Source organism: Alosa sapidissima, chromosome 15 (genome assembly GCF_018492685.1).
Source record: "Alosa sapidissima isolate fAloSap1 chromosome 15, fAloSap1.pri, whole genome shotgun sequence".
Classification (NCBI taxonomy): Eukaryota; Metazoa; Chordata; class Actinopteri; order Clupeiformes; family Clupeidae; genus Alosa; species Alosa sapidissima.
This window is the reverse complement of record NC_055971.1, coordinates 6,122,977-6,150,711: the sequence shown is the minus strand read 5'-3', so window position 1 is coordinate 6,150,711 and position 27,735 is coordinate 6,122,977. Positions and strand designations below refer to the sequence as shown.

General features: G+C 41.7%; 3 protein-coding genes and 1 long non-coding RNA gene across 5 annotated transcripts; 1 reads left to right on the top strand and 3 right to left on the bottom strand.

Annotated features, from left to right (window-relative positions):
- Positions 1 to 339: 339 nt before the first annotated feature.
- On the top strand, positions 340 to 6,676 carry LOC121683396 (extracellular calcium-sensing receptor). 2 transcript variants are annotated; one of them, XM_042063014.1, is made up of 6 exons: positions 340 to 485; positions 914 to 1,217; positions 1,523 to 2,338; positions 2,481 to 2,708; positions 2,964 to 3,087; positions 3,240 to 4,138. In XM_042063014.1, the coding sequence occupies exons 1-6, from the start codon at positions 349 to 351 to the stop codon at positions 4,136 to 4,138; spliced, it is 2,508 nt and encodes an 835-aa protein (XP_041918948.1). In that variant the 5' UTR covers positions 340 to 348. The 2 variants fall into 2 exon arrangements, with proteins under 2 accessions (XP_041918948.1, XP_041918947.1); XM_042063013.1 differs by lacking the exon at positions 340 to 485 and adding an exon at positions 6,316 to 6,676 and having other exon boundaries at positions 948 to 1,217; positions 3,240 to 3,806.
- On the bottom strand, positions 2,021 to 16,778 carry LOC121683402. Its single transcript, XR_006022774.1, has 3 exons — positions 16,695 to 16,778; positions 16,565 to 16,569; positions 2,021 to 2,032 (listed from the first exon to the last, which is right to left on the bottom strand). It is a non-coding gene; the product is annotated as an uncharacterized LOC121683402 (long non-coding RNA).
- Positions 5,755 to 8,908, bottom strand: LOC121683398 (extracellular calcium-sensing receptor-like). Its single transcript, XM_042063016.1, has 6 exons — positions 8,865 to 8,908; positions 8,457 to 8,751; positions 7,512 to 8,318; positions 7,032 to 7,253; positions 6,821 to 6,944; positions 5,755 to 6,668 (listed from the first exon to the last, which is right to left on the bottom strand). Exons 1-6 carry the CDS (start codon positions 8,891 to 8,893, stop codon positions 5,755 to 5,757), a joined length of 2,391 nt encoding a protein of 796 aa, XP_041918950.1. The 5' UTR covers positions 8,894 to 8,908.
- A 5,369-nt stretch (positions 16,779 to 22,147) lies between the features above and the next one.
- On the bottom strand, positions 22,148 to 25,469 carry LOC121683397 (extracellular calcium-sensing receptor). Its single transcript, XM_042063015.1, has 6 exons — positions 25,399 to 25,469; positions 24,926 to 25,214; positions 23,900 to 24,715; positions 23,509 to 23,733; positions 23,131 to 23,254; positions 22,148 to 23,046 (listed from the first exon to the last, which is right to left on the bottom strand). The coding sequence occupies exons 1-6, from the start codon at positions 25,452 to 25,454 to the stop codon at positions 22,148 to 22,150; spliced, it is 2,409 nt and encodes an 802-aa protein (XP_041918949.1). The 5' UTR covers positions 25,455 to 25,469.
- Positions 25,470 to 27,735: the final 2,266 nt, after the last annotated feature.

Sequence of the window (27,735 nt, the reverse complement as noted above, 5' to 3'; positions counted from 1 at the left end):
ACTGCTTAAGGAAAATGCATATGCTGTTGAAAAAGCAGCTGAGAAACACTATTATGAGATGCATTGTGCTGTACAACATTAAGTCCCCTCCCCCGCAACAGCTTTCATTGGTCTATCTTAGTTTATGTCACTTGACATGACAGTTAAAGCAGATCAGATGGCTTTTATAGGGTGGCCAATCCTGTCTATGCTGCACTTGGTTGCAATAATGACACATGTTCTGCATTTGTTTGACATTACATCATACCTGTAGAGATGCCAGCAGGCCAGAGTAAGCGAATTACACCTAGAGTACTGTTTTTCCTTCACTTCTTGTTAGAGAGCTGCATGGCAGAAAGATTTTGCAATATGATTGGAAACTTTGATTTGCCAGTCTTGAAGGCAGATGGGGATATCTTGATTGGGGGGCTATTTCCCCTTCACTATATGGCCTCAAAGCCAGATCATAGCTACACCTCCAGACCGCAGCCCAGCCAGTGCAGTGGGTGAGTGGAAATTACCTCATTGTCAGACAGGTCCTGTGGAGGAAAGCCACATTTTCCCAGTAACCTTGTGGAAAAGGACAACAAACCAATTAAGTCAGTGACCTGAAAAGCTAAAATGGTATTATGCTTGTAAAGCTCACCATGGGTGTCCTTGTTTATCACTGTCATGTACATTTCTTTTTGTGACCGTCCATTTTTTTTAATTGTACACATGTTTTTTGGTGTGTGTGTGTGTGTGTGTGTGTATGTAAAATACAATTATGAAATGCACATTTTTTGCAGGCTTTAGAACAAGACTTAGAAATACATTTCAATTTATATACAATTGTGTACCATTGTATTACCTGCAGTGCTTTATGTAAAAGAGAGTTCTTAGTCAGGTAGATATTTTATGCTGTTAAATTCACAACTTCTTTTGATTATTTCAGCCTTGATCTTCGAGCATTTCGCTGGATCCAGACTATGATATTTGCCATCAAAGAGATAAATGAAAATGCAAGCCTTTTGCCTGGGGTTACTCTGGGCTACAGAATAATGGACAGTTGTGACCATGTTCACTTTGGCTTGACAGGGGGGTTGTCATTGGTTAGTGGATCCCTGGCTCATCATCAGAATCAAACAGAAGGCTCCCAATGCATTGCTAGCGGCCCGGTATCTGCTGTAATTGGTTTAGCATCCTCCACTCCCACCCGTGCGCTGGCACACACTTTGGGACCTTTTGGGATACCAGTGGTATGAAAACAGATCAACATTTGAAATCAGTTATATATTATTTGATTCTGTTCCACTAGCTCAAGTGGTAACAGCACTTCAAACTGCAAACAATCTACTTGAATGTAAAATGAGAATATTTGACACTTTTTTCATTTTTAATTGTACTGACAATTGTAATGCAATTGTGACCTGCTGTATGCAGTTACTCATGTGATAAATAATGTATATGTGTTTGGCCATTTTAACTATTTGGTAGATTTTATGTTGACATGCATGTGTTACACAATCAGTCCTCTTTTTTCTTTACTCTTCTTTGTTTGTAGGTTAGCTATTTTGCAACCTGCACATGTCTTACAAACAAGCAGGTGTATCCTTCCTTCCTGCGCACTGTGCCCAGTGACATGTTTCAAGTGCAGGGACTGGTTCAGCTCGTTGCCCACTTCGGCTGGCAGTGGGTTGGCACAATAGGCACAGAGGATGACTACAGTCGCTATGGGATCCAAGCATTCTCTGAGCAGCTGCATGAATGGGGTGGCTGCCTAGCCTTCCACCAAACCATTCCCAAAGCGCCATCAGTGGCTAAGATCAATGCCATTGCTGACGTTCTAGAGACGACCACTGCCAGTGTGGTCATCGCCTTTGCCACAGAAGGACAGCTGCTGAGCCTGCTGACTGAAGTTGCTCGACGCAACCTGACCAGGTTGCAGTGGGTGGCCAGCGAGGCGTGGGTGACGGCCCGTCTGCTCACTGCCCCCACGTTTCAGCCTGTGCTGGTGGGCACGCTGGGCTTTTCCTTTAGAGGCACAGTGATCCCAGGGCTGTCTGACTTTCTCCTGAATGTGCGCCCATCACCACGGCCAGAGTCAACTCTCACTAACATGTTCTGGGAGGAGCTGTTTGGATGCAGGTTAGAGTTCGGGTCTCACAGTGTGTCTGAAATACCACTGTGTAGTGGAAATGAAGATTTGAGTTCACACAAAACCAGCTACAGTGAGTCACCGGTCAGAATCGCTTACAACGTATACAAAGCTGTGTATGCAATTGCCCATGCTTTGCACAAGCTGTTGCAGTGTGGTTCTTTGTGGAGAAATGCCACACAAACCGGCTGTAAAAGAACCACAACATTTACACCAAGGCAGGTAAAACAGAGTATTACTCTCTGAAACACTGACAACATTGTCATCACTTAGTTGAAGTTTCAATACAAATAATTACATTATTTATAATTTTAATACATTTATTTCACCATACATTATTGTACAAACCAACCTCTGCTGTCAGCTCCTACACCACTTAAAGGAGGTGAACTTCACCAATCAGTTTGGAGAGAAAGTGTCCTTTGACTCTAATGGGGAGCCGGTGCCCCTCTACGATATCATCAACTGGCAGAGAGACCACCAGGATGGCGTCAGGTTCAAGAAAGTGGGAAGCTACGATGGGTCAGCCCCTCAAGGCTTAAAGCTGCAGATGGATGAAAAGTCCATAGAGTGGGCAGAGGGACAGTTTCAGGTGAACATACTGAATTATCAATTAAGTGGAAATGGAAAGGGTGGCAGAAACAGTAACATATAGGCTGCATTGTGTGTCTACAGGCTCCTGTGTCTGTCACGTCCAGTAACATATAGGCTGCATTGTGTGTCTACAGGCTCCTGTGTCTGTCACGTCCAGTAACATATAGGCTGCATTGTGTGTCTACAGGCTCCTGTGTCTGTCTGCAGTGTCTGTCACGTCCAGTAACATATAGGCTGCATTGTGTGTCTGCAGGCTCCTGTGTCTGTCTGCAGTGTAGCCTGTCCTCCTGGAAGTCGAAAGGCCTCGCGTCCAGGGGAGGCTGTTTGCTGCTTCGATTGTCTGCCCTGTGCTGAGGGACAGATCAGCAATACTACAGGTGAGTGAGCCAACACGGGACACACCTTGACTGAAAGCGTTTGAGGGGCAGTTTTTTTTCTCTCTCTTTAATTAGTTTGGTCATTATGTATAAAGGCCGCACAATTTCCAGCATTAACAGAAATGAATGAGGGCTTTGTGTTTTATGTCTAGGAGCTACAGAGTGTATTACATGTCCTCTGTACTACTGGTCTGACAGAGACAGAGTGGCTTGTGTGGCTGGCGTGGAGGAATTTCTCTCTTTCCAAGAGACTCTGGGTATCATCCTCGTAGTTTTATCTATGCTGGGGGTTGCTGTTGCTGCAGTCATTACTGCCATCTTCTTCTGTTACAAGACCACACCCATTGTTAAAGCCAACAACTCAGAGATCAGCTTTTTGCTGCTGCTGTCACTGAAGCTCTGCTTCCTCTGCTCCCTGGTGTTCATGGGCCGCCCCTCGCCCTGGTCTTGCTTGGCCCGACAGGCATTGTTCGGGATCAGCTTTGTGCTCTCGATCTCCTGCATCCTGGTCAAGACCATTGTTGTGCTGCTTGCCTTCCGCTCCTCCTTACCTGGTTCCCATGCGGTCCACCTGTTTGGGCCTCCTCAGCAAAGGGCCTTCATCTTCTGCTGCTCTGCGGTGCAGGTGGTCCTGTGTGCTGGCTGGCTGGCCGTGGCACCCCCTGTGCCCTTCAAGAACACATCCTACCAGGGTGGCAGGATACTGCTGGAGTGTAAAGGTGTGTGGCCACTGGGGTTCTACCTGGTGCTTGGGTACATTGGCCTGTTATCTTGCGTGTGCTTTGTACTTGCATTCATGGGACGTAAACTTCCAGACACTTTTAATGAAGCCAAGTTGATCACCTTCAGCATGCTCATTTTCTTTGCTGTGTGGATTTCCTTCATACCTGCATACAACAGCTCCCCAGGGAAATACACAGTGGCCGTGGAGATTTTTGCCATCCTGGCTTCTAGCTTTGGACTACTGTTTTGCATCTTTGCACCAAAATGTTATATTATTATTTTTAAACCTGAGCAAAACACCAAAAGAGGAATGACAAGGAAATACTGAAAATAATGCTTTGTGTTTTTGTGTACAGTATGTCTTTCAAGTCTTATGTTTCACATTAAACATGCTTCACTGGTCATCCTGATTTGATTGTTGAAGTTATTTATAAATCATTTCTCACCTTTGGGGAAATACTGTACAATAGTGTGACATACAGTAGTTTAGTATATTTGTATTTTTATCATAACATAAAATAACATATATTCTTTTGGAATTCTAAAGAAATTACCACAGTATTAAACTTTAAGAAACACCTCAAAACAAACTTTTAATTGTAAATAATGTTCCACTTGGGTTTGGACAGTGTTTACTAAGTTGTTGTACCATACAGCACACTTGACCAAATAAACACTTTGTAGCAAATTGATATGAAATGTTCCATGGTGGTCCGTGTAACGCTTTGCAGTGCTATGTTCTATTTGCAAAATTCACATGAAAAAATATAAAAATAGGCTTAAAAATCCATTATCCATTCTTTAGGACGGGACAGTAAATGGGTTATTGTTGCTTATTTTGATTTTCAATTGAGCACAGTTACGGTTTTCTGTTCAGAAGTTAAAAATTGAAATGATGCGTCAATTTTCTAATTTTCCTTTTTTGCGCTTGTGGTTGGACTGAACCACGAGCACCGGGCGGAGAACACCATCTAGCTGGGCCAGGCTAGATGGTGGAAGAGAGCGCCACCTGAAGTTGTTCGTGATTTTAACTCATTACTTTAGAGATTAATAACTAAAACTTCGCCGATTTTTGGGAGATGGCACATTAAACATAACTTTCAGCCTATGTTGAACATATATGCAGTATATTTGAATACCATGGCCATCCCAAACCATAGCAAATAATCCCCCAAAGCAGAAAGCTTTGCCATCGACGTCAGTCTATACAGGCACTGTTTGATATGGGAAATTTTTGCTTATTTAACACTTTACGCTAGACTAGGTTTCATTAGGCTAAACGAAGAGACAACAGTGAGTAGGCCTAATTTATCAGTTTATCCATTTATTAATTTCAACAGCAAATGGCCTACATGATAAAATGTGATCACCAACACCACGCACCAATATGTATCAGGTCACCCCCCTCCCACGCTTGTGGTTCAGCCCAACAAAAACAGTAAAATCAACAAAAATCCAATATTAACTGAATTTTGCTTTTGTTTCTGTTTTTTTCTTTATCTTGCATGACTAATGACACATTTAGAAAATAGCAGCAATTATCTATTTGCTGACCAGTTAAAAAAATTGACAATTGGATTATTGAACACATTTTTTATTTGGATCAGATGGATGGAGCAAATAGAACAAAGCACTGCAAAGGGTTACACGGACCCATGGTTTATAGCAAATACATATTTTTCATATTTCATTGAAGGCATCAATGATACATCAAACAAATCATTAATTCTGTCATCTAACTTTGAGTTGAAAATATGAAACAATTACTAATACTAACACCCAAACAAATATATGATCACTGTTATGCCCCATTAATGCCGCATAAAGTGAGTCAGTGTACATACTCTCCATACAGTGGATGTGTCATTTTATGGATATGAAAACATATGCAGTTTGCCTCTTGTTTATTTTTAAATAAATAGGAATCAGATTTCATACAAGGTATCAGAGGGCCTTTAACTGTCCTTTGCCCATTACATGCTTCTTTGTATTTTGCTCTGGTCTAAACATAATTATAAAACACTTTGGGGCAAAAATACATGCAATTAGGCCAAAACTAGAAGCTAAGATGGCAAATATTTCCACAGCTACAGTAAATTTTCCAGGAGAGCTGACATAAGCTGGAATAAAACTGATCCAGACTGCACAGAATATCAGCATACTGAATGTGATGAATTTGGCCTCATTAAAGTTATCAGGTAGCTTACGGGCCAGAAAAGCCAGGAAAAAACACAAGAGAGCAAGGAGACCAATATAGCCTAATACAGCCCAAAAAGCACCCACTGAACCCAGATCACATTCAAGAATGATTCTTTCCTTGTAAAGGGACATATTCCTTATGGGGAATGGGGGTGACAGTGTCAACCACAAAATGCATATTATAATTTGTACAAAAGTAAAAGCGACAACTGCCATTCTTTGCTGTGCAGGCCCAAACCACTTCATGACATTACTGCCTGGAAGAGTGGCTCTGAAGGCCATTAACACCACTATTGTTTTCCCCAGAACACAGGAGATGCAGAGAACAAAGGTGATCCCAAACGCTGTGTGACGCAACATACAGGACCACTCAGAGGGCCGACCAATGAAAGTAAGAGAACAAAGGAAACACAGAGTCAGTGAGAAGAGCAGCAGAAAACTCAGCTCAGAGTTGTTGGCTCTAACAATAGGAGACATCCGGTGTCTGTAGAACACAGTAGCCACAATGACAGCAATACAGGCTCCTGCGATAGAGAAAACAGCTAATACAATGCCAAGAACCTCATCCCAGGACAGAAACTCAACTGGTTTAGGCAGGCATTCATCCCTCTGGGCATTGGGCCAGTACTCATCAGGACAGGAGACACAGTCAACCGCATCTGTACAGAAGACAATAGTGTGTGCTTACAGCAGGCACAGTCAAATTTATCAATGCAATATTTCGGATGTCCAAGTAGCACAAGAAAACATGACAAAATTAGCAAAATGAAATGTACACCTGGTTTGTATACATGTACTGCAAGTACTGTACCTGTTTCATTGCTGATCTCTCCCTCTCCACATGGTATACAGTCATAACAGCAGACAGGCCTGCCTTTCTGTACAGCCTTCCTGGTGCCTGGAGGACAGCTCTCACTGCACACAGACACAGGCACCTTCCAAAGACATATATATAGGAAGACAGATGATAGAACTTTTTGCGATAAATATAGTATAGCCTAGAGAAAATGTGAGGCCTCTACCTGTATTTGTCCTTCCATCCAAGTGATGTTTTTGTGCATACTAAACTCATGACCTTTGGGTTGTGATGCATCATAACGGCCCACTGTCACAAATTCCATAACTCCATTTTCAGTGACTTGCCAGTTAACAAGCTCATATGTGGCAACAGGGTCCCCGTTAGCATCAAAAGAAACATGATTTCCATTTATGGTGAAATTGACCTTTTTAAGTTGCTGGAAAACCTTTAGAGCAGAGACATTTCATATTTCTTCACAAATAACAATGTAAATTCATATTTAGTTTCAGTTTAAATTCTTTCTTATAATAGACTACTTTTGATGTTATTAACACAATACATTATTTAATCAATGACATATCCCCAATGAACTCATGGATTTGAAAGCTGACATATAGGCTACATTCATTTATAACCCTGTTATAACTTTGTCACATTATATTTATTTTCATTATTATTAAATTGACTCCAGTGTCCATTTTACCTGATCTGACTCCAGGACTAAGCTTCTGTTGCACTGAGATAAAGACTCTGGCCTATCTTTGCATACAAGGCCATGGATAGCATGAGCTATAGCATAAGCAGCTTTGTAAACCATGTTGGTGATGCGCAGCTGCGAAGTGTCCGTGTAAGGAATCTGAATGCCATCCAGGTTTTCATTGCCGCTACATGGCTCAGCTGCTCCACTCTCATGGCCTGCTTGTGCCGAGAGAAGGGTGCAGTCAAAAACGCCTTCCCAGAACTCAGTGAGAAGTGTGGATTTGGACGCTTGAGCAGGGGAGAGGTCCAGAAGGAAGTTTCGCAAACCAGGAATGACCGAACGCTCAATTCCAAAACCAATGGCTCCGGAACACAGTCCAAACCGTAACATATCTGTATCTGTTACCCACGACTCACTGCCAATCCACTGTAAGGATGGAGGGTTATGTCGCGATAACTCTTCTAACAAATTGCGCATGTCACCTGAGGCAAGAAAAGCCACCACAACTCGTGCAGTAGAGCGGCGTATTACCTCTGCTACTCTTTCTAATTTACTACGAGGATTTGTCCTGTAGTAAGCCACAGAATATTCTACACAGATCCCTTCACTTTTTGCAGCAGTCAGGAATGATGCCATCCCATTGTTACCATAGTCAGAATCACTACGAACTGCCCCAATCCATGTCCAGCCGAAATGTTTAATCAGTCGTGCCAGTGCGGCTGCTTGGTAGTGGTCGCTTGGTATAGTCCTGAAGAACGCAGGGTGCTGTGTCTTGTCGCTCAGACAGGCACATGTGGCAAAGTGACTAACCTGTAAGAGTTCGTGTAAAACAGTGAAATTAGACGTCTGTCGATTCCTGTCGGTTTGTAATGTAAAGAAAGCATTTAGGCCATTTTTGAGAGACATACATTCATATTCACACGGTTTACTCAATTAAGTTGGAATCACCTGTGGAATTCCGAAAAGACCTAGAATTCTGGATAATCCAATGGACGGTGTTGAGCCAGACTCCCCTACAACAGCTACAACGTTGGCTTTCTTGGGACAAGAGGTATCCATTGAAATATTAGGGGTCATCCCATTAGCAAACTGAAAAGCAACTTTCACAGCGACAGACACAGCTGCACAAGAGTCATGTATTTCGTACCCCAGGGTAATATTTGGTAGGATATCTGTTCTATTATTAATTTCTTGTATGGCAAATTCCATCGTGCGAGCAAATCGAAGTTCCCGAGTGTCCATGCTGCAAAAATATATAACAGAAGAGGTTAATGAGGTTAATACACAAAGAGGCCTTTTCTTTATTATATAATTTTTTTTATCTGCTTTAACTGAACTCTCCCCTTTGTAATGTACCTCCCAGTGCATTTTAGAGGCTCTGGCATACTGGAATAGTTGTGCTGTAATGTATGCAGGTAATAATGGATTGAGAAAATCCCCCCAATCACAAAATCTCCATCCTTGAAAAATGCAGGGGGCTTGGTAGCTCCTTGCAACCTACAATGTAAAGAACTCATGTCAGACTCCACAGTAAGCCCCGCTCCCCACAGGGCAACAAGGAGGGTGAGAGTCAGAGCCTGAGTGATCCACATCACAAGACTTACAAATACTCACAGATGAGAGCTATCTGTTTCAGGTTTAAATAACTTTGTCTTATATGCTTCCTCCCCCATGTGTCCTAAAGATGAATCACAAATTGGGGGTCGGGCTAGTTTTACCTGGGTTCACTGGTTCTATTGTTGGTGATGGCAGTTGTTTTGTGCAAATCTTGTCTTTGAAATGAATGATAATAATCCTTTATGATTATTCTATAACATTTATATTTATGATTGACAAAGGTTTCTGTACTACACATTGAATGTATTGCCAGCCCTTTCCACTTATTATCATACTGTAAAACCCATACTGGTTTATATCATACCCTTACTCATATAACATTTGATTTATTGCCCTTGAAAGCCATATTCAAGTTGCCATCCAGCAATGACATTTGCCAATTGTTACCTACTAAAAGTGATCGAGGGGCCTCATTTTTATTGATGTGTCAAACAAATGAAGAGTTTTGTTCTAAAACGCAATTTTAATGAATTTTCCATGTAATTTCAATGGAACTCTATAATTGGGTTATTGTTATTTGATTTATCTTTACTCAATCAAAACAATTGCAATTGTATTGTAATTAAATAACATGAATGTTTTTATATATATAAAACTGAGATATATTTATATTTTCCCAGCAATGAGAATAATGTTTGATCTATGCATTTGATACACTATACTAGACTTTAGACATGGCATGTCAGTTAAATGAAAGTAATGCAAGTAATGTATAAATTTAATGAAGAGAGAGAGAGAGTATTGTTACCACCACATAGTAGATACAATTATTTAATGTGGAAGAAAACAAAGATATTATAGATTTATGTTCTTAAAATGGAAGTGAAGGACTTGAAAGATTAGGATTAGGATACTGTGGTCCCAATGTAACCAAAGGCATTTCCCTCTCCATCTGAATTTAATGATTTAATCTAGTAGTGTATTATATATTTTAAACGGTGAAAATGAAACAAATACATATATCCTGATCTAGGATAAGGGTAAACTAAGTTTTCAAAGTTAGCAAACACAGACAGATTAACTGAAATTGTTAGACACAGAAACAATTTTTACAGTGGAGCAGCCTTGCCTTTGCTCACAGGGCCAGCAGGTCAGGGCATGTGACGTCTAACTGGGGGCCACTAGGAGACTGACGTGGCTGCAGGTCAGGTGTTGGTTGTGGTTGAGGTTGCTGAGGTGTTGGTGGTTGTGGAGTATTAGGGCCCCCTTTGGCTCTATATGTGCTGGCATATTCCCCCACATTTTCTCTTGGCAATGACTAAGTTTGAAGTCCAGGGGGCAGCATTGACTGGCTAGATAATTCTCGAAGCTCGCAGTTGACCTCATCTCTCAAGGGGTGCATCTCATTTCTCTATTCGTCCATCCTCCCTTCCTTCCTTCCTTGCTTCCTTCTTCCTGTCCTAACCCCTTCTTCTAATTCATTTTGTGAAGGAAATGAGGAAGGAATGTATGGAGTACAATGGAGTATTCAAGGAGAGAAAGATATGAGAACTGAAACAACCTGTTCACTCACGCATCTCTTTTAAGAGACGTTAATTACTCATGATGCGGAGAAAGCATCACCTTAGGCTAGAATAAACAGATCATTGTTACACACAAATTGCAGAGAATATGAACGTATACCAAAGCCTAAAAATATCCTATGAACATGGAGTATTCCCACTTATTGACCCTGATAATTTCTAAAATTTGAACAAAATATCTATCTATCTATCTATCTATCTATCTATAATGAGGTAATGTTTGATAGTTCTTGTCATGTAGTAGTTCATAATAAGTAGTCATGAATGAATACTTATTAAAATACAACACGTGAACAAAATAGGCTTCCACTTTTTTTAAAGGGACACCAGGCAAGCCTGATGCTTTTTCTCTACGAAACTCCCCCTCGCTCGGTCTGAAGCTGTTTTCCTTTTCTTTGCGTCTTCCGTCAAGGGTTTTTGCTGCTTCTTCGCCGGCTCTGCCATTATACACACGTTTGCAACAATCTCTAGCGTTTCATTAGCCTGCCTCTGTGCTGTAAACTGATCCTGCTTCGGTCGGTGGGTAGGATACACCGAACTTGCAAGTGGGATATTCTTCCTACAGGCAGTAGGGGCGGGCGAGAGAACCTTCATTTGCCCCGTAATGAGTCATTTAACCATATACCGACTTACGAAGATGATTAATTAACACGAAAACGTTGCCTGGTGTCCCTTTAAGTTTGCATGGTAGTTCTAGGATATAAAGATATTTTCTTGGTCTATTTAGTAATTTATTGTCACTAATAAATCGTTACGAACTTGTTTGAAACCGAAAGTTGACATATGTGGGAGGGAACTTTTCATCTTGGCAGCTTGGACCAATGATCGCACAATTTCGACTGAAAACATTTCCGCATAGCATGCTATTGTGTTTCCTTGCGTATCGGCCATTTCTCCTCTCTCTTCATTCTCACCTCCTCTGTTTGCAATTAGACCAATACTCTAATCCTCGATGACGTTGAGCTTTGAGTGATTTAGATGAGCACGAGCTAGAGCAGTGGTTCTCAACCTTTTTTCAGTGATGTACCCCCTGTGAAATATTTTTTTCAGCCAAGTACCCCCTAACCAGCGTAAAGCATTTTTAGTTGAGAAAAAAGACTTAAAACAGAGCACTGTGCCATCAATGTCTAATTTATTTATTTATTTATTTATTTTTTATTTACTTTTTAAATATATTTTAACTCTTAGTACCCTAAGCTGTTTTTAGGGCATTTTCACTACATTTATTCATAAGGATTTATTCTGGTCATTGTAAGTGCCACACACACACATATTATATATATTGTTGTTGTTTTTTTTAGTCTAGGCTATACAGATCTGCTATCATTTCATGTATTAGTACTAGCATCGCTTTTATTTTGATTTTTAAAGAATTAAAATATAAAAGCGTATTATAAAAAATCTTATATTTTGACATGTATCTCACCACAGCAAGCTCATAGCTCTACATGCATTTAATGTGTGTGTAGGGCATACTGTCCTGAATCTGGCAATATCATTGCCATGGTGGAGGGATTCTCTGGGGATGAGCAATTTAGATGTGGTGTGCGCCTTACAGAAATAAATGCCATTTTTTTATTTAGTGATTAAAAATGACCTTTCTGCGCTCCATATCTGTAACACGTGTTAGCGTGTGCCTGTCTGCACTCATGATTCTCTACAACTTTTTACTGCATTGCCATGAACAAAGTAAAGGCAAAAAAGGTGTTTCTTTGTCGAACAAATTGGGATTCAATGTGAGCCTTGAACTGGATGCCATGCAGGAATTTACTAGGATCTCAAAACCGGATTATTCTTTGCCATAAAGAAACACACAATAGCGTTGGATTATAAACATGCTTTGCCACAAAAACAGACAAAAACGTGAGGTAAGTCGAGCTATATATGAAGTTATAATTTTTTGTAATTTCGTCTGTTTTATAACCCAGAAATGATAGCTCTGTGCCTCCTCTTTCATCTGACATGCGTGGCATATCTATCCGATCACAGGTCCGCGAGTAATTCAAACGAGAGTAGCCTAATGGGTGTGTAGTTGGTTTTTGTACATGACGTTACATTTTGTACATGACGTTATATATGACGACATATTTGGTACCAATGGATAGCCCTGTGTCTCCTCTTTCATCTGATATGCTTGCCATATCTATGCGTTCACGGGTTCGCGAGTAATTCAAACGAGAGTATTGGTGCGCAGGTGAACGCAGAGAAGTATACTGTAAATATGATGCAATTTGATTTAATTTCATGATTTTTTTTTATCTTCATACTTTAACGTACAGACAAGTGCGTGGTCTCGTTGGAAAGCCCCTCTTCTGCTCTGTCACGCAATCAAGGCTTCATCTCGCTGCTATGAACAGCGGAGCAATGCAACAGAGAAGAAAGGATGTGTTTTTTGACGCACTTTGTCTCAATCGGCTTCTAAGGGTTAAAATCTCACGTACCCCCTGCCTTCACGTACCCCCAGGGGTACGCGTACCAGGCTTGTGCAAAATTCCAGAACTGAATTGAAACTGGCTCTTAAATTCCAATTCAATTCTTGAATTTCACTTGCATTTCAATTGAGGTAGCAAACAGGAAGCAGAATTGCAATTTGAATTGTGCACAACCCTGACGCGTACCCCCATTTGAGAACCACTGAGCTAGAGGACCAAGGGCCGAGGAGAGAGCAAATAGATTAGTATTGGCCATGTTTGCTTCCAGATGGAGGTGACATGGTAAATGTCTGAGTCAGCATTGTCCATGAGCCTGTGTCTCAAGCCTGTAAACAGGTCTAGGCCAAAAAGGTAGCCTCCTCCTAGCAATGTAAACTGGGAATGGTCTAGTTTTTTCTGCATTTTTGTCCTCTGGTAGGGCAATGCTGTGCCAGTGTGATTTAGAACCACAGATGACACATATCTCTGAGATGTGCCTGCCTGTTCTGCCTCTTTGTGAGCTGCACTGGCTATAGTTTGTGGAGTGAGTGCTGTAATACACTTGATATGTTGCCTGATGCCTCATTTACACATACCCGGATATTTCTACAAATGGATATTAAATAGGTAGTTAGCTTGCTACAGGCCCATACACACCAGATACCATATGAAATAACAGTGCGAAAATTCGAAAAATTTGTGAGCGAAATTTTAATTAGACCAGCGATTCCCAAAAATGTATGTATGACAAATTTTGTCCCTCTCCGTTTGTAGAAATATACGTGTTTACATAAAAACGTTTACAAAAATAATTGCCTTTTGACGACTCTGCATAAACACGACGCTCATGCTAGCCAATCAGAACCCTGCTAGAGAACTACTGTTTGTACAAGGTGTTAGGGTGCTCTGAAAATGAGAACCAAAATGATTTTTTAGACTTGTGAGGTCTGCTGTTCAGACCTTGAAGGAATTTATTTTCTGTTCATTGCTTTTTGTGAGAGTGTTTCTACTTACCTCAATAAGGAAAATAAATCAAGAGCCTATGTTGAGTACAAATATGTCTTCTGAAGGCCTATAAACAGAGCCCAGCCAAAACCAAAACAATAAAATTTTGATAAACTTTGAGGGACAGCTATGACCATGCAGGATCATCCAGACCAAACGTGACGATTTTGCTACACACTATTCCTATTTATGTACCAGCATGCAAAATTTGAGCCTCGTACATGGTTTAGTTCTTCCGCTATGGACTTGTGAACTTTGACAAAAAAAAGAGGCCGAACAAAATCGACCCCCCCCCTTCCCCCGTAAAACTGGCTGTATTAGTTGAATTGACGTGGAATGACCCTTTATTTATTTGATTGAAATATTTCCACTTATTATGACCGCCGCGCAGCGAAGCTGCCAAATTTTCCGTCAAGGATTCCCGGGACACTGAAAGACCGGGGTACATGAAACTTGGTGGGCATGTAGCCCCACATGGATAGCATGGAACCATCGTGCAACCCCCCCCCCCCCCCCCGAAAGGAGCCAGACACAGTTTTCTGTGAATATCCCGAGAACCGTAGGGTTTAGGAGGACCACCTTTTTTTTGTATGTTGATCTTAAGGGGCCATGTCAACCCATTCCATAACCACTCAATTCATGTATAGCGCCACCTAGTTAAAAACAAAAAAGTAAAAATGAAGTGTTGTAATCACAGGTATCTGTGACCTAACATGGTCAAAACTGCATGAAATTGGAAGTGTAGGATCATTATGACACCCTCTAAATGCACGCCAAGTTTCGTGGAATTTCATTCATGGGGGGCCACACAATAAATGAATTTATGTTACTGTACACCAACTAGCCTGTAGGTGGCCAGACACAGTTTTCTGTGAATATCTCGAGAACCGCAGGGCCTAGGAGGACCACCTTTTTTTGAATGTTGGTCTTAAGGGGCCATGTCAACCCATCCCATTACCACTTATTTCATGTATAGCGCCACCTAGTTAAAAATTAAAAAGCAAAAAATTAGGTGTTTTAATCACAATATCTCTGGCTGACATGGCCAAAACTGCACGAAATTGAAAGTGTAGGATCATTATGACACCCTCCGAATACATGCCAAGTTTCGTGGACTTTCATTCATGGGGGGGCCATACAATAAATTAATTTATGTGTACATTTAGTGACCGTACAGCAACAGAGTTTTCTGTGAATATCTTGAGAACCGTAGGGCCTAGGATGACCTATTTGCGTATGTTTGCCTCCAGGGGTCATGTTAACCCATAGATTGTATATATAGAACAGGACAGTGTGGTTGCATTCAGCAGTGTTCTATGGAATTGAAGCCGCCGAGGCGACGCCATCTTGGAAAATTTGCAACCAATTTGAAGTGCGGCTGCGCAGCAGAAGTTGAAGCATGCGCAGTGAAGAGGAGTCGCGGTCAGGCACGCCCACTCGGCGAGTTAAAGGACATCAATTAAACATGTTTTTTAACCGGTTAGACTCAGTCGACTACTCAGAGGAGTGCTGCAGTCAGCTGGATGCACTCCCCCTGCTGGACCCAAACGACCCAGCCCCCTTCTCAGAGGAGGATGTCAGACGGCAACTGAGGAGATGCAAGCCAGGCAAGGCCCCAGGGCCCGATGGGATCCCAGCAAGGGTGATTAAGACCTGTGCCACTGAACTCTCTGCAATAATCCACCCACTCTTCTGTGAAGTCTACCATCAATGCAGAATCCCCACCCTCTGGAAAACCGCTACAATAATCCCAGTACCCAAAACACCACGTCCCAAAGACCTGAATGACTTCCACCCCATCGCCCTCACACCCATCCTGATGAAGTGCCTGGAGTACCTGCTGCTACAAAACATCCTGCCACATGTCCGCCCACATCTGGATCCTCTTCAATTCGCCTACAGGACCAAGAGAGGCACTGAGGATGCTGTGGCATGCCTGCTGCACCTCCTCCTACAACACCTGGATTCCCCAGGCACAACTGCCAGGATTCTGTTTGCAGATTTCAGCTCTGCATTTAACACCATTCAAAGACACCTACTGATCCAGAAACTGCGCCACCTCAACGTCCCCTCCCGCCTGATCCATCTCCTCCACAACTTCCTCACCAACAGACAACAGTCCGTCCGGGTAAGCACAACAACCACACCTGCACTGACCTCCAACACAGGAGCCCCGCAGGGTTGTGTACTAAGCCCCTTCCTATACACCCTCTACACAAACGACTGTACCAGCCCCTCATCCAACACCATACTCCTCAAGTACGCCGATGACACCGCGATCCTTGGCCTCCTCACAGACACTCATTCAACCCAAAAATATCTCAACACAGTCTCTCACTTCACTCAGTGGTGTAGAAATAGCTACCTCAAACTCAACATCAGCAAAACAAAAGAAATGGCTTTTGGATCCACACAAACCCACCACCCCATCATCATTTCCAATGAAACAGTGGAGACAGTAGACCATTTCAAATACCTTGGACTCACAATTGACAATAACCTCACCTTTGAACATCACACAACAGACATACAGAAAAAAGGAAACCAAAGACTGTCGGCAGTGCACAAACTAAAAGGACTTCATGTTGCCCCTCATCTACTCCTACTACTGTATACCAGCATTGTCCAACCCATCCTTTTATACTGTTCCACCTGCTTCTTCAACATCCTTACTGTAAAAAAACGTAACAAACTCACCCAACTAACCAATACTGCCACCAAAATAATAGGTCTACATACCCCAAACCTACAAGAACTAAACACTAAGGCCATCGCACGTATTGCTCATTCAATAGCCCTGGACATTACCCACCCACTCAACCGCTACTTCTCACCCCTACCCTCTGGCAGGAGGTTTAGTAGCATAAGGTGCAATAAAGCCCGCTTCAGCAGAAGCCTAATCCCCCTAGGAATCCAAACACTCAACAACACAAAGACCCATAGATAAATATATGCAGTGCAAATTTTTTTTATGTTTTTCCCATGAAAACCCCAATATTTTATGTAAAGGTCTGTGTCAATTGCCTGTGATGTATGTAAGGTATATGTCAGTATGTCATTCCCATGTATGTGTTCATGTATGTGCATCTCTGTGCCTGTGACCATGAAGGATGAAAAGCTGTATGGAAAATGTGAAAAAGAATTTCCACAAGGGGACAACCAAGAAACTAACTAACTTAAACACGCCCCTTGTCGAGTGAAACCCGCCCCCTTCTCCTTTCCACAATGCAGGTCGATAATGAGGTCGACTCGGCGCCGAAGGCTAGCTGGCTGGATGAATTTAGCGGCTGTGAGTTAGCTAAACAGTACAAACAACAATCTTCGGTTTGTTCTTGTCTGGTAAGTGTTGCGTATCAACTGAAACGTTTTTTTGTCTATTGTTGATTGATTTACTCGGTTTTATTGGTTTTTGCTGTTTTCAAATATCTCAATCTTAATGTATGCCATCTCAACATGGAGTAACCATTGACTGTACATGGGGATTACTAACACTAGACAGTCAGTACAGTTATGATGTGATAAAGCAATGTATCAACCTGTCATGTTAATGTGCCAGCGTTGCATTTTTTCTAATGTTAACGATAAAGACACCTCCGTTAGAGCTACTTCTGTGATGGTAGGTCGGTAGCATAGACTGTAAAAAATACATCGGTAGGACGGTAGTTGTAGACCGCATAAGTTAATGATCGATAAATGAAACGCCTGCATTTAACACTACGCCAAGAACCAGTCACTTCCCAGCGATATCGGTGAACATTTGAGAAAGAAACACCTTAGTTTGTCATCTAACGTCCATGATCAGTCATACTGATAACGTTATTAACTTGCGTCAGCTTGAAAAATAACATTCACACTACATATTTAAATGTGTAGTTAACATTAGGTGGGCTGTGAAGTTTATTGCACATATATATTTAATTAATTGGTATTACTAGTGGTGTTGAGTGTTTGATTAGATGCTTTGTAATGTAATATTGTCTGACTAACTTTATTGTAACTTTCCTTTTTTGCAGATGAGGTATGGGTGATGGCTGAATGTACTGGAGGTGGCGGCAAGGTGGTCTCCATGGTCTACATCGGTATGCCTACATGAAGTGGTTTGGCTGGGGTGGTCTGAGGTGGCATGTCCTCCCCCTTTCTCCAAGTCCCCTGACATCCATCTCCCTGACATCATCAGCCCCTTATACATGGGACATGGCACAGCACCACTACGTTCTGAAAACACATGGCTTTCAATAACTTATGTGGCACCAAGAAAGGTCTGCCGCTGCTCTGAACCTTCTGTTAATGTGACATTATTCATACTTGAGGCTGTACACATCACTTTGTTTCTATTTTCTTTATTGATGTCACCCAAACTTCAACTTTCTGTATGCCCCTGAACTCACACAAATTGTAAATTGCAATGCGCCATTTAACCAGTGGTGTAGTCTAGTTAGCTGTAGTGGTGGGTATACTGTGAGCAACCCCAAATGTTATTTAATATGTATCCTTGCCTATTTTAAATTGGTACACTGAGATGATGATGCTTTTTAAATGGGTTTACTGTGTAGTCCTGTGTATCACGTAGACTATACCACTGCATTTAACTGCTTTGGTATTTAAGTCAAAGGCCATTGCTTAGTATTTAACAGTAGCCTTCACAAAGATGTAGAAGTTAGAAGAATATTAATATCAGAATAATTATTGGTTATTAATTCAATGATCAAGATGTAAATCCCCAACCGCCCACTGCGTTCTTCTGATGAGCCTCTGTTGTGTCGACCAGTCTTAAACGCTAGGTCAAATTCAAGACTCTTTTCCTCAGTGGTTCAATGTTGGTAGAATGAGTTGCCCAGTGCTCTTCGTTCTTGTGATAGTTTTTGGTCTTATAACACTTATGTGTAGTTTGTATGCAGTAGTACTGTTTTATTTTCATTAGCCTGTTGATTAATTTGACATTGTGTATTATTGATATTCTCCTTGATGTAGTCTTACCATGTTATTATATTACTGATTGGATGGACATTATTACTTATTATTGCTTCCCCCTCCTCATTATCATTGTTTATTTCATTAGGCTTTTGATTGATCCCTGTTTTAAGTATTATATTGTTTTGTATTTGTATGTCGCTTTGGACAAAAGCGTAACCATAACCATCATCATCATAATGTGGTATTTTCTTGTGCACTTGAAACAAAGAATAAAAATAAGTTTCTTTACATGTAGTACAACTTTAACACATCACACACTGAACAGCAAAGTAGCTTCCTGATTATGTGTAAAATGTTTACAGAGTATCCTGATGTAGTAGGTCCATGTTCTCATATTTTTACAGCTGACATGAAGGCTGCAATATTACAATTTTGATTTATAATGGAGCACCCGTCTCTGGTGAAAGACTAGCAAGCCTGTGGTAGAGGCATACGATTACAGACATATTGAGAGAGCCTATCAGTGAGTTGTCACAGTTTTCAATTTAGATGTATTATTTTGAAATGGGGTACGTCTACGGGAGGATTTACACATCACTGGCAAGACCTGATCAAATCATACCAATGCAAAATGCTTCTCCAGCAGGGCAACGATACCTTAACTCAGCATTTTCAGATACCGCTGTTATGAGCATACTAAGCAAATTGTCCATTTGTAACTTTGAATACTACCTCACGTTAAGCTACGGTCCAATATGTGTTCACTAAAAAACAAGTAACGTTATTTGTCTGGCTAATTAATAAAAGGGCATACCGAGGTTGTCGACCTAGCAGGCTAGGTGACGTTTATTGCCATTCGTGCAAAACTAAGCAAGAGTTAACGTTAATGAAACTTAACATCGCCTTCTCCCAGTGACTTAAGTGTATTCAAAAGAAGTTGCAATGGTGGTGGCGGCAATCACTGGTTACATTAAACCATTTGAAACAAGTAGGACTGTAAATGATCGTGACTATGGCTAGCGTTACTTCGGATCAATATAGCAGAGCCCTTTTACTTTACCCATCAACTGGCTAATGCTAGCATGATTTAGCATGCTATAAGCTAATATACTTAGCATCTACGAAAGAATAGCACATATATTTTTTCACTAAGAATCTGTCACAACTAACAACGATGTCTCTTACAAACAATTACACAATGTATGACTATCAATATGTATTTAATCAGACTGTGATAAGATATAGCCTAATGATAATAACAGCAACACTTATTTAGGTTAGATTACGTGTCGATATTAGGTGTCGTTAAAATAAGGTAGCGACAAAGCGTTGTGTCTGCTGCCAGCCAGCTGTCAATCATAGGTGTAAACACGCCCTTTTTAGATTTGTTAAAATAACACAAAAAAAATAATTTCAGCGAGAAAAGAAAAATAGTGTGTATTGAAGCATCTTGAAAACAATTTTTTCGAATAAAATGTTGTAGATGCAAAAATAGTTTTAGGTGAGAAAAGTGACACGGAAAGTTGGCTACTTGCCCATTGAAATACATGGAGATGGGCGGAGTTACGCATTGTACTGCAACCAGCCACCAGGGGGCTCTGGACTAGCGCTCGCATCACTCTTAACAGACGGCACACTGTCCAGTTCTATTTATACAGTCTATGTTTTAACCCATTCCATATGCACACATGTGCATAAACAGATACACACGCACACACATACACAGTAATCATGTGTACATAATGTCATGTTTATTTTTTGTATTGATTTGTCTAGTGAAATGTTTTCTCTCTTTATTTACGTTATTTTTTTTTATAGTTTTCATGTTATTCTCTTAGTCCTTTTTACTGCTTTGAAGTCGGCTGATGTTGTTAACGTTTGTCCATTGGGAGCTTGCTATGGCTAACGTTAGCTTTTGCTCTGGGCCTCTGAAATCCTTTCCATCCATCTGTGAGCCGGTGCTGCACTTCACTGTCTGGTCGAGGGGATTTCTCGGGACAGCACCTGGAGCTACTCTGCGAAAGATCTGCCGAGGCCGCCGAGCTGTTTCTGACCTGTGAGCTGCCATGCCAACTGCCTGGAGTCTGGATTGAGCAGACTAACGTTAACGTTGAAGAACTCTGCATTACGGACCAACAAACTGTCGCTGTAAAAAGTCCACCGAGTTGCTGATCTACAAGATCGCCCACGACTTCGGACTGTTATGCTTCTAGTGATCTCCAGACTAAGAAGTTAACGTTATCTCCAGACTGCCAGTGAGTGTAACTTTGCGGGCGTTGCATCGGTTGTGGAGACAAAGCTGTGCGCAGTTTCACGCGAGTCATCATTGCCCTTGGACATTTTCAGCCGGTTGGAAATTGGACTAATTTTATTTTTAATTTTTATTTATTTTATCTATTAATTTGTTTGTTGTCTGTCTTGTGTGTCTTGGTGTCACGGGTACGCTGGCGACTACGCCGCTCCGTCCGGCAACTTTTGCGTTTGTTATTTCTTAAATATAGTTCTATGTCTTGGTGTCACGGGTACGCTGGCGACTACGCTGCTCCGTCCGCTAGCTATTGTCTTTGTTAGTCTATGTGTCAATGACAATGTCTTATATGTGGAGTGCTTTGGGTTGTACTCTGTGCTATACAAATAAAACTGACTTGACTTGACTTAATCATACATATGACACATACTCACACAGTAGACATATGTATGCATGCATACACATGCACACACACACAGGCACACACAAAAGCACCCACACACACACACACATAAACATGTACACGCCCACATGCACACAATTCAAGAATTTCTCAGAATTATGAACAGGCAAGATGGGGGTGGGGTTGTATAAAATGTATTTTACATGTGAAATCTATGAACTAATCATGTTTTGGTACTTGTTGTCTAGCAGATACCATGAGAATTGAGTGTGAATAATGCAAATCAGTGAGAAATCATATATGCCTTTCAGCATGACTTATTTTTGTGGAAAAAATGTGCTGGACTGGGCGGCGGTCATATTTTGTACATGTCTATCTATCCAATGGACTGTTAGGACAATCAGTTTACCATCAAGATAAAAGGAAATTCACACCACAAGATTTCAATGAGATTTTATTCTAACATTGCATACATGTACTTGATTTTACCAGTTCCTGAATATTACATGTTATTTTGGTTACTTTTCTTTCCCCATTAAGTGATGCTTAGTGTTCTTCTCTGGTTTTACCAAGATGATGTAACACTTTGGAGCAAATAAGCACAATAATAGACCAAAACTGGATGCCAAAATGGCGAAAATCTCCACAGCTACGGTGAACTTTCCAGGCGAGCTAACATAGGCTGGAATAAAGGCTAACCAAACAGCACAGAAGATCAGCATGCTAAATGTGATGAACTTTGCCTCATTGAAGTTTCCAGGGAGCTTCCGGGCCAAGAAGGCCAGCACAAAACACAGACAGGCCAGAAGTCCAATATACCCCAGAACACACCAGAAAGCCAAATCAGAGCCCACGCTACACTCCAGAATAATTTTGGAGCGCTGGTACTGCGTATTTCTCGAGGGAAAAGGGGGAGCAGCAATGAGCCAGGCAGCACAGATTATCACCTGAACCAGAGTACAGGAGAAGATGATGACCCTCTGTTGCTTTGGCCCCAGCCACTTCATTATGTTGTTTCCAGGCCGAGTGGCTGTGAAAGCAGCAAGGACCACTAAGGTCTTGCCCAGGATGCATGAGATGCATAGGGAGAATGTGATACTGAAGGCAGTGTGGCGCAGCATGCAGGACCAGTCTGTAGGTTCTCCGATAAACACCAGTGCACACAGGAAACATAGAGTGAGAGACAATAGGATGAAAAAACTCAGTTCTGAGTTGTTCACACGGACAATGGGAGTGTTTCTGTAATAGAGGAATACTGCTAGAACAGAAATTGTGAGACAGGCACCTACAATTGCTATCACTGTCAAAGTCACTCCCATTGCATCGTGGGAAAGAAATTCAACAACCTTGGGTATGCAGTGAGTTCCCTTAGCATTTGACCAAAAGTCTTCAGGACAGGACATGCAGTCTATTGAATCTGTAGGGAGAGAAGAATATTAATTTAAAACATTAAAACGTTAAAAATGGTTGTTCAGGAGAATATTTCATGATGGGGCCTCACCTGTCTCATTGCTAATCTTGCCACTGTCACATGGTACACAGTCAAAGCAGCACAGAGGCTCCCCAGAACGGACAGCCTTCCGGGATCCTGGAGGGCAGCTGTCGCTACACACAGACACCAGCACCTGTTTATCACAGAGCACAGGGAATCACTCTTATTTCAGACATCTAGTGCAGTGATATTCTAAATGATATGGAGGGTATGATATCCTGTCGTTTATTACAGTTGCACAATCTTCAAAGAGATTTCTTAGCCTAAGTTTGTGCAGCCATTTACACCCATTACAGCCATTTTTTGTTACACTCACCTCCTCTCTACCCTAAAGAACTTGAAAAGATGGCATCTCATGTATTCAAAAACACACTGTGAGCAGCTTGCCTTGCTCTGATGGCCTGTCCACATGATCATTTTGTCCTGTATGAGCAGCTCTCTCCCAGCTTCCTTTGCACCGTCAAACAGTCCGACATTAATGAATTCAATGTTCCCTTCATGGCCTCTCTGCCAGTTAATAAGGTCATATGATGGAATTGAATCCCCCTTTTCATCAAAGTTTACTTCTTCTCCTGATATGGTGAAGGATACGTCTTGAAGATAGTGCTGAAGCTTTACATTATTTAAAAAAAAAAAACATAAAATCACACAATATGTACCAATGTTGAAGAAAATAAAGATTTTGATTTTCCTTCATATGTTTCTGCTACCAACCAATACCTGTTTATTGGCTGTGCACAGGGATTTCTAATTAATAAATCAATTGGGTCAGTAATACCTGCCATGGATAGATGTTGTTGATGTCTGCACATGAAGAATTTTTGAATGGCCCCTGTCCAGATTTACAGTGCATGAGGTTGTGCATGGAATGAGCAATAGCATATACACCTTTGTACACATTGTAGGAAATGCGAGGGCTTGAAGTATTCATATAGGCAGAATGCTGCTCTAGCAGAGTCTCATGCCCTGTACAGGGTGGCAACTGGGTTTTTCCAGTTGTGTTATTGGGAGAACAGCCATAGAGAGTCTCCCATAGCTCCTGTACAAGGGCATTAGAGGGGTAATGCCATGGGTCCACTGTCATCAGGTAATCTCTGAGATCTGGGATTTGGCCTTTTCGTATCCCAAAGCCAATCGTGCCCCCCAGGAAAGGGTAGTATTCACTCCCAGTGAAAACAGAGGAAGTCACCCACGCCTCACTGGCAATCCACTGGATCCCTGTGACATTCTGCTCCATGTAGTCTCTCAGGAAAGGGGTGAGCTCACCCTCAGCAGAAAAGACCACCACTACCCGAGCGCTTGAGGTCTGCATGACATTAATGATTTTGAGGGCTCTCTGCCGGTCATACAACAGAGGAATCATCTCCTGGTAGGCAACACAGACACCTGTGCCCATCAGCTCTCTCAGGAGGCCCTGCAGGGCAAAGCGGCCATACTCATGGTCCCCTCGCACCACACCTACCCACGTCCAGTTGAAGTGCTGCAGGAGCTGGGCGATGGCTTTAACCTGGTAGTCATCACTGGGAATTACTCTGAAAAAGGTGGGGAACTCCCTTCTGTCACTGAGACAGGCACAAGAGGAAAAGTAGCTGATCTAAAAGACAGATAATTTGACATGTTTTCCTTATTTTGCTGTTAATTCTTTTCAGTCATTACACAATGTACATTACACACTAGAAACTTCCCAATGCTTTAAGAATATGAAACAAATCAGTGTTAGTATTATTTTTATAATATAGCTACAACCAACACATTGTTTTCACAAAGTAAACATTTTTGTCAAATCTTCACAGAGTAAAAATACCATTGGTATCCTAAAAGGTTGAAGAATCCTGGACACCACTATTGACTGAGCAGACCCTGACTCTCCAATAACAGCTATTAATGGACCAGAACCAGAGCACAGTGGGCTACTGACTTCACTGGGTCCATTTAGTACAGCCAAAGCTGCCCGCTGACCAGTTAAAGGGTATGCACAGGAGTCAAAAATCTTATAGCCCAGTGTGTGGTTAGGTAGTAAATCTTTGCTGTTGTTGATCTCCTCCACAGCCAGCCTCATGGTTAAGGCCCAGCGGAAGGCACGTGGGTCAAACCTGCATACAAAGAAAAATATGTCACCGAGTATGAATTGATCTCTATTGCAGCAAACAAAAAAAAACAAAACATATGTATGGTAGTAGTGGACTAGGACTAACAAAATATATTACAGTATGACTATTTACAAACAAACTTGCATGTTTTATGTTTTATAAATTAGAATATTTGACTCTCACTCACCCATTACATTGTATCGGTGGCGGTTTGTAGGTAGAGTTGAGGTCTGGCATCTCCATATTGTAATGCAAAGGAAATATGCCTCCAATAATATAATCTCCATCAGCTCTAAAGCCAGCCTCAAAATGTGCCTGCAGAGCACATGGTGTTTCCAGTGCCAAGGCAGGAATAAGAAGAACAGAGAGATGGTGGACCAAGGAGCATAGGAGACGGGGAGTCATCCTCTGACAACACTGGTGTCTCTCGTGGAGTGGGAAGGGAGACACACGAGCTGTTTTATAACCGCAGTACTCAACACAGTTGTCCACCTTTCAGTTCACCTGGAATAACGTTGCTTTGACCAAAATGACATCATAAAAACAATCACCAAGGACGTATGACATTCGATATCCAAGCTCCACATACATCTGATAATTTACGTGTACCAAAAGGGGTTCATTAATCCTCCTGTGTACCTGTGATTTGTCACTTAAAATGAGTAAATGTTATGAAATAAAATAAATATATTTGTTGTTTTAAAATGTTGATAGATAGATAGAAACTTTATTTATTCCAAAGTGAAATTCTAGGTATATTTTAGATAAGGACATTTTGATATGACACAAACCACCAAAAATACTCTTCTTGAACTGATGTTGATATTAAGAATTTCTTTCAGTGTTGAGCACACGGTATCAATTCTTTCTGCTCTGGAATTTATATTCCATATTTAGGGCCTGAGCACAGGAGATGCAAAGCCCTATTGTTACTGTAAGGATTATTATAGTTGCCGGTCTCCTGCCGTGCTTCGCTTTTCCTTCCCCTTCGCTTTTTTTGCGGTGGCTCCTAAGATTTGGCATAGTGCCACCAACTGGCAACAGAAAGAATGGGTATTGCACTGATGTCACATGATCAATTTGGATGCACCTCTCATAGGCTGTTCATCTGATTCATGTCAAATGTGGTATACATGTCAAGATGTTACTGATATTATATTGTGCCAATATTTTTGATATGTTGTAATATGCTGAAATGGAGATGAGATGAATTTAAATCAATTGTCATAGATAACAGTCAGTGACAAAACCTTGGCCCTGGGTGTGGCTCAGGAACTCCACAGCGCCCCCTTGTGTCACTGAGTCTTGTGCCTACCATATATAGTAGCTTTAGCTACACGCACAAAATTTGGGAGGTGTGTGTAACTCCTCAAGACGGACAACTTTCCCATGTACACTGCATTAGCCACACCCAATAGGAAGTAAGGTAATTGGGATTTTGTACATTGTGACATGATCAATTTTGAAGCACTTCTTCAATACAATTTATCAGATTCATATCAAAGTTGGTATACATGATGTCAAGATGTTATGATATGATATGATATCTTATGTTGAAGTGGCGATACAATGAATTTTAATATTTCACCACATAAACACAAACACATTGTGTCACAAATTCGCCATACATTGCTTGACATAACTGAAATATCAGTTTATTGAAACCTGAGGTAATGATATTCACATGCCCACAATGCATGTCTGGCATAGGGCCTGTCATGAGCCCTCTCACTCCACCGGGTTACCACCTTAATTGGTTTCCATTATCTTCCACTCTGCTCACCACTCTCTCTACTCAGCCTAACTAGCTCCACCTGTCCCTGCTCTGCTCTGCTCTAATTACTCTGCCAGCTGCGCTGCATTACCCACTAACCTCTCCCAGTATTTAAAGCCCTGTCTTTCAGCTCTCCTTTGTCAGATCGCCTGCAAAGCTCACACCCGGAACCTGTTTGCTCGCGCTTTTGGCTGACTCTTGTTTTGTAACCCCGGACCTGCCTGAATCTTGGCTACTCTTCTGCCCCAGAAAACCAGACCTGCTTTCTGCCGTAACGACCCCTGACTACTCTTCGATCCCGGTAACTCTGACCAGCCTTCTGCCTTGCTACTACGAATTCGGATTTCCCTTAAACGGTACTTCTGCCTCGTTTCATCTGCCTGTTGTGTCTGTGTTCCCCCCCCCCCCCCCCAGGACTTCCGGACCACCCACCACCGGCGTCATAGGACGCATCGCTGCCACTGGGGGGGGACACAGACACAGCACATTGGACGGAACCCCTGGAACCCCTGTTATTCCCGGGAACCCCTGGAGCCTTCACTCACTCCCTACTTCACTTTTCCCTTAAGTTTAATAAACTTTCTGGTGTGACGCAATTGTGGTCGTCTGTCCGAACCGTGACAGGGCCACAATCTGGCAACAGATAGAATAGCTATTTCACTGGTCTTACCATTCCTAGATGTTTTATCAGACTCGTGTCACTTTTGGTGTATTAAAAAGTCTATAGCTGGGTATAGTTTGGGTTTTATT

Bases quoted from the DNA above. Each gene is read 5' to 3' on its own strand.
- LOC121683396 (XM_042063014.1), top strand. From the start codon at position 349: ATGATTGGAAACTTTGATTTGCCAGTCTTGAAGGCAGATGGGGATATC. The intron at 2,339-2,480 runs GTAAAACAGAGT...CTCTGCTGTCAG, and splicing joins CAACATTTACACCAAGGCAG to CTCCTACACCACTTAAAGGA. The intron at 2,709-2,963 runs GTGAACATACTG...GTGTGTCTGCAG, and splicing joins GGGCAGAGGGACAGTTTCAG to GCTCCTGTGTCTGTCTGCAG.
- LOC121683398 (XM_042063016.1), bottom strand. From the start codon at position 8,893: ATGCCAGAGCCTCTAAAATGCACTGGGAG. The intron at 8,319-8,456 runs GTGATTCCAACT...GAACTCTTACAG, and splicing joins GTCTTTTCGGAATTCCACAG to GTTAGTCACTTTGCCACATG. The intron at 7,254-7,511 runs GTAAAATGGACA...TCTGCTCTAAAG, and splicing joins TAGTCCTGGAGTCAGATCAG to GTTTTCCAGCAACTTAAAAA.
- LOC121683397 (XM_042063015.1), bottom strand. From the start codon at position 25,454: ATGGAGATGCCAGACCTCAACTCTACCTACAAACCGCCACCGATACAA. The intron at 24,716-24,925 runs GTATTTTTACTC...TCTGTCTTTTAG, and splicing joins AACCTTTTAGGATACCAATG to ATCAGCTACTTTTCCTCTTG. The intron at 23,734-23,899 runs GTATTACTGACC...AATAATGTAAAG, and splicing joins ACAACATCTATCCATGGCAG to CTTCAGCACTATCTTCAAGA.